Source organism: Cicer arietinum, chromosome 6 (assembly GCF_000331145.2).
Source record: "Cicer arietinum cultivar CDC Frontier isolate Library 1 chromosome 6, Cicar.CDCFrontier_v2.0, whole genome shotgun sequence".
In the NCBI taxonomy this organism is placed as follows: Eukaryota; Viridiplantae; Streptophyta; class Magnoliopsida; order Fabales; family Fabaceae; genus Cicer; species Cicer arietinum.
In genome coordinates this window covers 25,217,809-25,231,800 of record NC_021165.2, presented here as the reverse complement: position 1 = coordinate 25,231,800, position 13,992 = coordinate 25,217,809, and the positions used below count along the sequence as shown (strand labels likewise).

Genomic DNA, 13,992 nt, shown 5'->3' with positions numbered 1-13,992 from the left:
TCCCTACACAACCAAGTACAAAAGGTATGTTTTGCTTGGTTTGTCTAAAACAAGAAAAAGACGTGCCCTTAGCATTACGAAACTAGAAAGGATTAACATGAAAAGTAGAAAATAAATTTAAAAATAAAATTTCCTAAACATATATCTAATCATTATTTCTTTAATTTTTTTTACTTTATTCATTCTGAACTGGATACCTCACTCCAGCTGCCAAAGCACGTTGCTGTTCAATCTGCCATCAACAAATATTATTAAAAATATAATGAGAGGATGTATCATAAATTGACTCAATTAATAGTTAGTAATAATATTAATAGTATATGATATATAGGTTGCTAGCTAGCTTAATTAGGTTGAGTGCAACTTTACTTGAAACAGTTCGTGCAATTTGTTCTTGAGATAGCAATATTCATGTTCCAGCATTTCCAACGCTCGAAAGCATCTGCAATTGGTTGGGCACAGATTAACAATAGTTAGAGCTCATTTTTTCTGTGCACCACTTTATAAATAGTTTAGTATGGTCGAATATTTTAAAATCATCACAAAGTTTAATAATAATTAATAATATTTTTTAAATGTAAAAATTTATTATTTTTTTATTTTTATGAATAAAATTATAATTTAAATTACTATGTGATATTTGTTTTTATTTTATTTTAATAAAATCGATACTATTTAAGTTACTATCGTAATTATAAAAATAAAAATAAAAATAATAATTTACATCTACTTTGAGAAACAACGTTTATAATCGTTAAAATTTTAAATATTTTTTAAAATTAATATACAATAGAGTATAATCTATCTTAGAATATGCAGTAGTTAAAATATTATTATTTTTACATTATTTTTAATATGTTCCTAGTGATGCACATCCAAACAAAGAATATTCTTTTAACTGAAGGAACACTATTTTTAAATGAAATTCTGACACTTTTTTAAGATTGAGTAAAATAAATCTGAATCTAAGTATTTGAAGTAGTGGTAAATTATACACTAAACCATATATATTTACTTTTCAAAAATAAACAGGACTATCACACATGCATTTTTTCATGCTACAAGAGTAGAAGTACTTCTAGATTTCTTATCAATTAAGTATGCATATCGACAACGAAACGAAAGGTAAACTCATGCTCCCATGAAATATGATTCACTTTCCTTCCTACAACAATTAACCTATTTGTGAAAAAAAATTAAAATAATTTATCATTTCAATTTACAAAATAATATCAATTACATTTTTATAATTGTACCTCTACTTAACAATCCATAAATAATAAATAGAACAGTAAAACTATATTATTTCGTCTACTTCATTTAAACATGCCTAAATTCATTTAGAGGACGGTGATTAACTGCACAAAATTTAAAATAAATAAAAAATAAAAAAAGATTTACTTATGTGATTAATAGATATAGTAAAAAAAAATTAAAAAAAAAAAAGCACGAAAATAGAGAGAGGTAGGCACCCACCCGGCACGGTTGTTCTGTTCAGTAGCGACACGAAAAGCAACGCAAACGTTACTCATTCTCTTTGCACCAATGCTTGAGCTGCTTCCCATAAACTGATTCAAATGTATCCCCATTTTCTTATAATCCAAATATTCCCTCTCCATTCTTTATCTCCAAAAATATTAATCCATCATTTTCATTAGACAAAAAAAAAAATGTAAGAAAATTAATTGATTCAACTATTATTACTTACAGCAATGTTCTTAGATTCCTAAGAAGCTTCTCGGATTCGTGGAAATAAATGTTGACAACCTCGGAAACAAAGTTTGGTGATGTTTCATCTTGTAGTTGCTGGAGATGCAAGAATTGCTCATCCAACACTCCCTATATCAACAAATTAAAAAAAAAACTATATATTATAATAAATATAAATATAAAAATAAAAATATTATACATTTTTTAATAAATTATATCTATACATATAACTAACCAACATTTGTTCGCCAAAAATGTTTCTTTTTTCCTTTTGTTTCTGCCCATGTAGTTTTTTAAGAATACATACAATTTTTCCTCTTATCTTACATTTAGAACCATTCTTTGTTCTTTTTTTTTCTTTTTTTTTTTAGTCATTATAAACGAAAAAAAAACATCGGTTCACTACTTTATTTTAGTATGATAGATTGAAGAAATTTAATTTAATGAGAAAAAAAATGTACCTGGTGGAAGAGGAAGGAGAGGAGGTGGTTCATATCGGCCCACAAGAGGTCTGGACCCAAACCAAGTAACCAAAGAGGGAGACCCGTTTTGGCTGAGTAAGTTAAAAATGAATGTAACTAAGTTTGAGAGTTAGAAATAAAAGTGTGAAAGATTTATTGATTAAGAAGCAAGAACTATTGTATAATGTATAGTAGTGGTGGTGATGGAAATGGGACCACGAATGAACTAGAACTACAGTGTGTGTACTTAATACAACTGTGGAAACTCAAACTCAAACTCAATCGCTTACACTACAAACTTTCGTTGTCATTACTATTTACTAGTAGTGTACTTTTTTTGTGTTGTCGCGGGAATATCACTAGTATTTAAAGGATTGGACCATTCATTATTCTTCTTCCTTTTCTATTCAATGTATAGTCCCACACCCCGTCTTCTAGCTCACCCTAGACTATGATTTTGGTAAAAAGTAGCCAATGGGAAATACATTTAAAATTTTGTTTTTTTTTGTTTGAAAAAAAAAATTATATATTAAACATGGATGAATTCTAGACAAAAATACATGTTTAACTCTTTAGGTTTAACTCAATTTTTATTTACGATATTTAAGTTTTTTTTTTTTATTTAGTTATTTAAGTTACATTCAATTTGCACTATTTGTCATTAAGATTTATTACATTACGTCTGTGATTCTTTAAATTTGAAAATTTTCTCGAATTACTATCATGAAATGTTAAGATCTAATTGAAATATCGGAACAAATTAATTATCCAAGTTACTTTGCACGTGAAGAAAATTACATCCATTAATTATGTTGATCGACCTTTATTACATTGTTTTTAAGATTATATATGTGTTTAAATTGGTGTAGATAAAATCAAGAAATATAGACAATTTATAAGACTTGGTGAATGTTTTCTAATGATTAGTATGAAAGACATATTGTTGCAGTATTTAGTAGAGTTTCTAATGACTAGAATATTTCAATTGAGATAAAAGACTAATGGTGTAAACATAATGTAACTTAAAAGACTAATTCGGAAAAGAAAAAAAAACTTAAAGGACATAAGTGAAAATTGAGTAAAACTTAAAGGACTATAGGTGTATTTTTGCCTAAATTCTAACATGGACTATATTCCACCATGGATCAACTTTAAAAAATGTTTAAAACTTCAACAATCACAAACATCGTCTCTTAGAAAAAGACATCAATGGTCGCCTTTATTTTTTATGACTGAGTTAGTAACTTAAATAATACTCGTTTGATAAAATACAAAAAAACAAATATGTATTTCATATTAAATCGACATTAGTTAAGTCACCGTCTTATTCATAAAGACGATGAGGCTCACAAAGTATTATTTTTGAATAATATTGTCAATTGTCGTTAGAATTTTCGATGATTTTGAAGTACTGGTCTACGACAGACCATTTATAAAGGTGATCCACCAAAGGATCGCCTTAAACATAACTCATTCTTGTAAAATTGGCTTAAAATGAGAGAGGTGTTTCTCTTTATAAACATCTTTCATACTTAATCTTTATTTAGTGTAAGATTTGATTTTTTTTTTCAATACACTATCTCACGCCCACGACTTATACTTTTGGTGTGTAGATATAAATGATGGGCAACATAATGATTAGACTTTGATAATATATTAGAGTTTTTTTTTATATTCAATCTAACCCATTCCAACAAAATTGACTGGTGAGGTGAATGATGTTTATCTTCATAAATATATTTTTCCAATAAAAGATGTTAGTAAACAATATATAATATCAATTTGACAAATGTGTTAAACAATACCCAGTAATAATGGAATATGGTTGTCTTGACGGAAATTATATCTTAATTTACCATGAACAAAGTTAATTTTACATAGATGAATAATCGGATGGAGTAATTTTTACAACACAAAATAAATTACAAAAGTTAATTAATTAACAATTATAAAAGACAACAAAGACTTAAATCATCTCATCTACATTATCATGATCTCGAATTCTCTAATATACAACTAAGTTTATTCATCATAACATTAAAATTACATAAGAGATTTAACACAATTTCTTAACTCAAAACTCCTTTTACCCTGTAAAATCTCTAAGCAATTCCTTAAATGGTTAATTTATTAGTTAAAACATGAAAAACAACTATTTATAATGAAACAATAATTATATTTCAATATTCTAAAAGTAAACATGTATGCTTATAACTAAAAGTCTCAATTTCAGCTATTACTACTCATCTCTCAATAGTGAAGCAATTCCAAAATTAGATCTATAATAATCATTAAATTTAAGAAGAGTACTAAACAAATAGTTAAGTTAAAATAAACATCAATTGAATAAATCAAATGAGAGTTGAATAACATAATAGATTTAAAGAGGTTCATTTAATCCTAATTTAAGGAATCATCTACTCATATTAAACGAAATAGAAATATTGATAAAGAAAATATTACACAAATGAAGACCCATTGAATCTTCAATCACTTGTTTCCAAAGATGAATCTTCAAATGTTGATGTTTCACAATGTTTTTGTTGACTTTACCAAAAAGGGACGTATAAATAACACTTATTGCCTTACGAGGCAGTCTAATTGTCAGACGTGCTCCGGTAGAACATCTGTGTAGTTTTGTATTTCATAGTTTGGCGATCCAACTCTCACATCAGAAAATGTTAAGAAACATGACATCAATGGATGAAAAAGACATAAATTCTAGGCTTAATTGCAGTTTTGGTCTCCCTATTTTAGCTGAATCGCGAAAGTAGTCCCCCCATTTTGTTTCTCTCCAGTTCTGGTCCCACAAACATAATTTTGGTCAAAAACTTGATGAAATTTCATTTTTTAAAGTTGTACTACACCATTTATAATCATAGATTTCAGGTACAATTGTTGCAAATGAGATTTTGAGGCATGATGTGACTTAAATAAATGCAAAAAAAATGAAATTTCATCAAGTTTTGAACCAAAATTATGTTTGAGGGACCAAAACTAGGGAGAAACAAAATGGGGGGACTACTTTCGCGAATCAGCTAAAATAGGGGGACCAAAACTGTAATTAAGCCTAAATTCTAAAAGTGTATTATAGTTATCATAGTAAAATAATACAATGGGTAAAAATGATACAAAGTGATTACATCAAGCCTATTTATAAGCATTCTTAAACTAGAAACTAAACATTTATTTCTAACAAACTTCTATCTTTCTAATACTTTATCGCACACGTCACTTCCTACTTGAAACGAGCAATAGAAAAATATACCAAATAAATAGGATACAATGAGAAATATCGAAATACATCAACCAAAGACAACTATTAGTGCTTTAAAATCAATAAACACAAATTATCAAAACCAATAAAGCCTCCAATCATTTACATTCTTATTAACCTTTAAGTTTTGTTGTTCATTTTCATGCAATTTCTCTGCTTTCAGGTATTTAATTTGTATACTTTTTAGTCTTTAATTTGTATACTTTTCAATTCATTTACATTTTCAAGTCATTTAGAGTTATTTACTCTTCAAGTCTGTAATTTTCAACATTTACTTTTGTTGCAATCTTATCAATTCATGTCCATTCAAAGTTTCTTGCAATATATTTTCAGCAATTTAAGATTCTCACCTTTATGATTCTTGCATTTAAATCATGTTTCATTTTACTCATAAATATCTTTTATATATATATATATATATATATATATATATATATATATTAATTTAAGCTCATATCATTTCATTAATAATAAATTGTTCAATACATGTAGAGAAATCAATAAAAATTTGTATACTAGCTAAAGATGGGACCACCCTTACTAGTGGATAAGCTACATCATTTGCTTGTCTTCAAACAAACTCAACATGAGAGTTTGGAAAATAATTGGCGAATAAATAACAACAGTCATGAAATATGGTGTCAAGCTCTGAAAGATCGTAGTTGCTACTATGAAACTTATCTACAACCAATTTGGAGTCCATCTCAAAATCGACATTCTCTAGTTGTAGCTCATAGACTCAATGCAAATCCGTCAAAAGACCAACCGCTACTGCTATTTCATAAACACAAAAAGGAGACAACCATTATGTATTGGTAAACTCAAAATGTCCATCTTTGTCACGAATACAAAGGTCAATTCCTACCATGTTAAGATTAGATGAAAACACAACATCAACATTACATTTCAGTCTCCCTATTAGCAAATGGTACCAATGAGCAGTCAGGTTTGAGATATGCACTTGAACTAGTCCGGTGTAGATTTGTTGCACATGCTTCCATTCATACAACATATTGTTATTTTCATATGCTAGTTCTCAATTAGACTATTGTGTTGCTTCTGCTTCCACAAACTCTTGAGCATGGGAGCGAAGCTAGAAGCAACATTTGTACTTATTTTTGTAGCACTGTAAAAATTACAACAAGTGTATTTTTTGTGCACGACGCGACATAAATGATAACAGTCCACAACTTGATTTTCCGCCAACATCAAATGCTATTAGGACCCTAAAAAAATAAGTAATAAATATGCTCTGCAGAACTATCACAAGAGTTGTAGTTGGCTACACAACCAACACCACACTCATTCAACTGGACCTTCGACCTTTAAGTGAGAAATATCAATCTCCTTATTTACACATAAATAGTAGGCACTCTACACCAAATACAAATCATTTTGCTTCGGTTTCCAAACTTATGTCCTCCTTCATAGAAGCAAACAGAGGAGTATTAGTAATGCGATTAGTTATGACATCATCAAGCAGAGAATACACAACATGGTGATCCCATTGTTTTGAATTGGGTAGCATTATTTTGGATTACCTACAAATTGGCTATATGGGTTGAGACATGGTATGACTTTGATAATAAAGACTCGTCACTAAGTTAATTTTCCTCCAAAATCGGAATTGTAGTTGTATCTTTTGTAACATATGTTTGTATCTTTTGCGTTTTTAGCTAATTATTTTCATGTGTGTGACATGTTGTCGAGAAATGAAAAATTAAGCAATTTTCAAATTACTTTATACAACAAATAAAACTAATAATAAGATGTATATTCCACCAACCAATGGTGGTCTGAGTGTTGCAAACATCACGACAATGCCAATTTTCAGTAATGTTGACCATGCAGTTGCAAATGCGCCAACAACTGGAACATTGTTATCAATATGTCATTTTCTTCTGGGACGATGAATTCAACCAATGACAAAGATAACAGTCAACTTCAAAGCATATCGGCACAAAGAATGGCCAAGAAAATTATGATCATCCAGCAAACTGTAATACAACAAGGGACACCAAGTATGCCTTTTGCCGCTAATACCTCTTGGACAACTCATGCAAACCAAATGCACATCTACTTGTAAATAGGACAATACCTCTTGGATTGCTCATGGAAAGTTATTTTTAAACTAACACAATTTTATTACCATCATTCATATTATTATTATTAGTATTAATTATTATATTGTGTACCTTGCCAATTGTCATTCTCAATTCTTTTTAATTTCCATCCATGTTGCATGCTGCAATTATAAGTGTACACTGGATTGATTTTATTTTTTTAAAGCCAATACTATTTATTTATTACCTTTATATATATTATTAGTATATAAGACTTATAAATCCTAATTGTTTATTGTATTCAATTATAATTTATACTTCTTTCTTTGTAAATAACAAGAATGTTGACTGAAGTAAGCATAAAAAACAAAAGTCTTATTGAATTTGTTCCAGACTTCAAGTTGTGGTAGAAGTAAGACTTCAATATTTACTACTTCGAAACCATAATTTTTTGGCTTTTATATTTGTATTACTTTAGTAAAGCCTTTCTTAAAACTCTTCAAAATCTTTTAGAAACTCAATTGAAAATGCTCAAATTTTAGGTTTTGTAAGTTAAAATAAATATAATATCACAACAGTATATGTGAATTTGCAATAAACTAGTAAAGAAATGCATAAAATAGGTGTAGTCCATTTACAAGTGTTTCAAAGTTAGTAATAATATTATCACTTAATTTGTTCAAGATGGTTTAAGGGGATTTGGTTGAAAAAACATGATGCCAGCACAATGGAGTGAGCAACATGATTTCATCTTAATTTGTTTGGGTTTGTCTATGTAAGACTTCTATTACAAGGCTTTGAGGAGGTTGATGTCATGATTGGATGAATTTAAGAAGTGTTCCAACATTAAACTGCTTATTATTATTACGTTATTTTTATATTTTTTTATTATTATTAATTTTTTTTTAATGTTATTTTTTAAAAGCATTATTTTGTATTTCCTTTATTTTCATTATTCTACTTAGTATAAGTGTAATATATTTTACTTATCATTTTTATTTTGTCGAGCAAATGTTTTCTTCCTAAGAAAGAACTGAACCCATTTCATCTACTCATATGACTAATAATGAGGCCAACGAACATGTGCCTATAGATTCAACTCAATTAGAAGTTAACACACAAGCAAATGAAAATGACAACGCTCCAGAAAAATAAGGTCCAATTGTTGGGAGACAGAGAAAAAAAAACATCACTTGTTTGGAATAATTTTGATGAAGTTGAAATCCCTAAAGGTGTAAAGAAAGTTGTTTGCAGATACTATAAACTAAAGGTGTCTATTGGAGGACCAAGAGCTACCATAAGTCATTTGCAAAGACACACTAGAGGTTTGCGATCAAAATAAATTGCAAACGGCTGCTGAAACAAGACAAGTCATCATTCCATTTCAGCCATCGAAGTTAAGTAACCTTTTTATTAGTCCTAGTGTTAGATATTCTAATGAAAAGATTATATAAATAATTGCAGCTGTTATCATGGTTCACAAATATCCTTTCATTGATGTCAAGGACAACATTTGGATGTATGCAAACCTAGGGTTTTCATAAGGTTATTCATAAAAATGCAAGAAGGGATTGTTTGGCATTATTTGAGATTGAGAAGAAAATTTTGAAGAAACTTTTAAAAAGTGTGAGCAATATTAGTTTAACTATAGATATGTGGAAATCTAGCCATCAAGTAGTTGAATATATGATTATCACATGATATTTCATTGATGTAGGATAAAATCTTCAAATAAGAGTTTTGAGTTTTGTGAAAGTATCTCCTCTAAGGTGTGGTATTGATGTGGATGATGCTATATACAAATGTTTGAAAGCTTAGGGGATTGAAAATAAAGTTTATCCGTATTTGTTGATAAAACTTCTTACAATGATTCATGTTTAAGATGTCTCAAAGATAATTTATCTCTAAGCAGTAAATTAATCTTTGGTGGCTCTTTTTTTCATGTTCAATGTTGTGCACATATTGAATTTGTTAGTGCAAGACGGACTTAGTAAAATTAAGGATATCAGTTTCAATATTCGTGAAAGTGGCAAAAATGTTAACTACAACGATGCAAGATTAAAGGCATTTTGTAACGTGGTTGAGCAGAAGCGCTTGAAAGAAAGGAAACTCGTCATTGATTGTCCAACAATATGGAATTCAACCTTTAATATGTTGTCAACTTCTTTGAAATTTAAGATTGCCGTTGAAACCTACAAAGAAAGAAAGCCTCATTATGATCATGTCCTTTCACTTGAAGAATGGAACAAAATTGAGAAAGTTTGTAAGTTATTAGAAGTAGTTAATCATGCAACTCATTTGATCTCAAGTAGTTTATCAACTATTAATTTTTATACTTTATTAGATCACTTTATTTCTCTTTGAAGTGTTTAATATCACTACTATTTTAAATGTAGGTAGTAAGTATTCGACTGCAAATTTGTATTTAACAGAAGTTTGGAAGGTTAAACAAATACTTGATAAGGTTGTTGAAGATGAAGATCTCTTTATGAAAGAAATGGTAGGTCCGATGAAAATAAAGTTTGACAAATATTGAGGGAAGTGTAAGTTGTTCATGAGAATATAAAGAAGGTCAGAAATTCATTGGAAGAATTATATGATGAGTATGTAGTTCTATGTTTCGAAGGGTCTCTGTCTCGTAATGTTAATTTGGATAGTAGTAACTTATCATCGTCCCAAGAGAATGCAACAATCATCACTGAATTTGACGAAATTATAAGCATTTCACGTAAAAATGAAATTGTTCCTCTAATAAAATTATAATTACAAAATTATCTTGATGAAGATATTTACGTTCCTAACACTAAATCTTTTAGTGCTTTGGGCTGGTGGTGGAACAACAACATGAAATATAAGATCTTGGCTAAGATGGCTACTGATGTACTAGCTATTCCAATCTCAATGGTGACATCTAAGTCCACATTTAGTGCTGAAGGTAGAGTTATTGATGAATTTAGTTCTAAATTAAATGAAGAATCTGTTGAAGCTCTCATTTGTGGTGGTGATTGGTTCTGTCATAAGTATAATGTGAAGAAAAAAATCAAAGGTAAATATTTTTTATTTGATATGATATTTTATCAAGTAGTATTTATTCTTTTTTTTTTTTTTAGAATTTGTTCATCTAATTATGTAGTATGTTTTAGTCGAATGTCTAACATATATATATATATATATATATATATATAAATAAGAGATACAAATTATTTTGTACATTTGATATCATTTGTTTTCCTTCCATGGACTCTGAATGTATTTTGTTGGTTGATTTGTGTACAAGGAGTTGTTCAAATTTCGTTATAGAGGATGACAACATATTTTGTTTATTGTTAATTATGGAGTTTATTTTGTTTTATTTGTAATTTTTTGAATGACTTTTTGCAATATGCTAATTATGAGGTTCATTTTATTTCTTTGTTATTTTTTGAAGGTTGTTGAAGACTTGCTGGTTATAATTTTATTAGTTTTCTTTATATTTATTATTTTATTAGTTTTTCTTATATATAAAGGTTTAGTTTAAACTATTTAAAAAAATGTAAAATATTACTATTTAAATGTTTTAACGTAAAATATACTTTTATATATGCTTTCAAACCGGACATACTTTTAAAAAAAGTCAGGCAAAATATATATATATATATATATATATATATATATATATATATATATGTGATAAATTGCAACTCAAACTCAAACTTAAAAATTAATCGTAGACGAGACTCAAACTTTTCAAACTCTAATCTATTTTTACCCCTAATGATAACACGACCGACATATGTGGGTATCCACCCAAACGAGTCTCGATTTGAGTCGAAAAAATTCGTTTTGATTGAATGCAAGTTTTTTCAAATCCGTCAAGGATTGAGACAAATTTGGAGATGTTCAAATTACTAGATACATTTATTATTTTTTTATTAATACTATTAATTTATTTTGATAAGAAATATTTTTTAAATGTCTACACATAAAATTGATAAATTAAATTCTTTACCAATTTTTTTAATACATGTGATAAAAACAATAAAAAACTTATAATTAAGAAGAGAAGCAGCTAGTACATTGCATTTCTTAATTTGTAACTCTTTTTTTAGTCTTTCTTTTCCTTGTTGCGTTTTCAGGTTCCATTAGTGCGACAAAACATTAATACTAAGCAAATAAATTAACATAGGGCGTGCGAGGGTTTTGAATTATCGAGGTGAGTTGTGGGTTATCTACCGGACCATCCTACATGGCCCCCACAGGCGTATTGAAATTGTAGGTGTACCTGCTGTTCCAGTTCCCGGTTACTTAGCATGCGCCTGCTCTTTGCAGGTTGGTGCGGCGTTACATCGTACCACCATCCGACAGCCTCCTGCAGCCGGTAACCTGTCAGTCACCACCACCCTCTCCCCCATTAAAAATTGAAATGCACATCACTACACTGATGTAAAGGTAAGTTTAATTAAATGTTCAATTTTTACATTCTACTCCTAATTATGTCTCCAAATATAATATTTCAGGGGATCTTGAATCCATGGAATGCACGAGAAGATAATTACTTATATTTTTAAATGTAAAATTGTGAGATCTTTTATTATTTATTTATTATAAAAACAATTAAGCAAAAACGAAAATATTCACGAACAAAAGGGATTAAAACGAACAAATAAAAACCACATAATCAAGACATACACAAAAATGAGTAACATGCATCAACCAAATAAATAAACATGTATTAAACACAATTAATTGATGATTTTTCTTTCTTGAAGTTTCAAATGAAAAAGATCATAGAGTAAGCAAATTGTTTGCAAGAGCTAAAAGAAGAAAAAAAACGGAAATTGCCAAATAGGAAATACGATAATATTGATTACTTTGAAAGTAAATGAATGGAATAAGTAGAAATTGAGAATATAACTGACATATTAAATTGATTTGCAATATGGAAACGTACATTGGCCAATATTACATGTATTTAGTGGAATAATGTGAAACGATAAATAAATTTAAAAAAAAAAATCATTTTAATTGAAAAACTAACTAGAAGAATTCGAAAAGACAAAAATATTAATTTATTTTGAAATTAAATTAATAGTTAAATTACAATATTTAATTTTTTAACAAATATAGTTAAATATAGTTGATTAAATTAATTATATTTTTGGAGCAAAAACAATTATATATATATATTATATTATATAAATAAAGAACTTTTAAAATTATATATATACTTTTTAAAAAACAATTATCAACTTCATTTATTAAAGTATCTTTATTAATAGTTGTAATTGTAAGATTATCTGAGATCTAATCGATTCACTCCCACTTTAATTTGATTCACACAACTTATGGAGTTAGTTTTTGACAATTAAAAAACAATTATTTGAATTAAGATGTATTATTTTTTGACCAACTAACTCATGTGTTCTTTATATATTGATCTAAATCTTCATTATAATTAAGAACACTTTTACATATATACCATTTTAATGAGTCAATGTCAAAATATAGATTAAAAACTTTTTCTAATTGAAGTCTTGTTTGTGTGTGAATTTTTGAGTGAGAAGCAACAAGAATGAAGTGTCTCTTATTGGAGTGATTGTTCTGGACATGAGCGATCGAAGAGATATTGTTTGACGTCGCATTGCAGGTATGAAGAGTGATATTCTTCATTGTCTAGAGTTGGATTTACTTTAGGTGCCATCTTACAAGATTTGAAGAAATTGTCTCCATCTTGAAAATATTGGTTAAAATTTTATTTGAAGAGTGTTTCAAGAAATTTGCTTCTAGGTGTTTACAAAAGAAGTTGGTGTACAAGTTTTGTAACGATTTCTAACAAATCTCATAAATATTCTATTAAATAAAGAAATAAACCCACATTTGTTTGAATAAGGATTAGATGTACTCTACATGTAACGACAAAGTAGAAAAACTAATAAAAAAGAATTATGGTGTGATTTTCTCTTTCTCTTAACTCTTTATATTGTGTTTTATGTTCTTTATAATTTTAATTTTTCAAAAGCGTAAAATCTGTTTTCTGATTTTTGAATTATATAAATGTTAATGACTTCCAAAATTCTATTATATGACATTTCCTTGATTTGATTAATTGAATTAGAAAAAACTATTTTGAACTCAACAGTTGTGAATTATGCCCAATATTGAACTTTTTGTTTACTTTGATCTTATATCGTTAGTAATATCAATTAAGTCATTCTAGTTCATATTTGATTTAATCATTTTCATTATAATTGATTCAATCAAAGTTTTTTTTTTTTTTATAAAATTTTCTTTTCAATTTAGATCAGTTTTTATTTTATTTTATAAATAATCATAATGCAAAAGCATCACATGTTAGAAATGACATCCTAGCTATGTTAAATTTGGAAGGGTTAATTGCAATACCAAATTGATTTTAAAAGGCCGTGTTTTCATTATTCAAATTAACAATTTATTCTATGACGTTTCATATATTCCATTCTTCTTTTAGAGTCCATTGAGACAT

The 13,992-nt window shown here is 28.0% G+C and overlaps 1 protein-coding gene across 1 annotated transcript; it reads right to left on the bottom strand.

Annotated features, from left to right (window-relative positions):
• Window positions 1–6: 6 nt before the first annotated feature.
• On the bottom strand, window positions 7–2,501 carry LOC101495038 (pseudo histidine-containing phosphotransfer protein 6-like). The gene is made up of 5 exons (XM_027335682.2): window positions 2,172–2,501; window positions 1,709–1,839; window positions 1,477–1,620; window positions 370–442; window positions 7–232 (listed from the first exon to the last, which is right to left on the bottom strand). Exons 1-5 carry the CDS (start codon window positions 2,202–2,204, stop codon window positions 176–178), a joined length of 438 nt encoding a protein of 145 aa, XP_027191483.1. The 5' UTR covers window positions 2,205–2,501; the 3' UTR covers window positions 7–175.
• Between the last annotated feature and the right edge of the window lie 11,491 nt (window positions 2,502–13,992).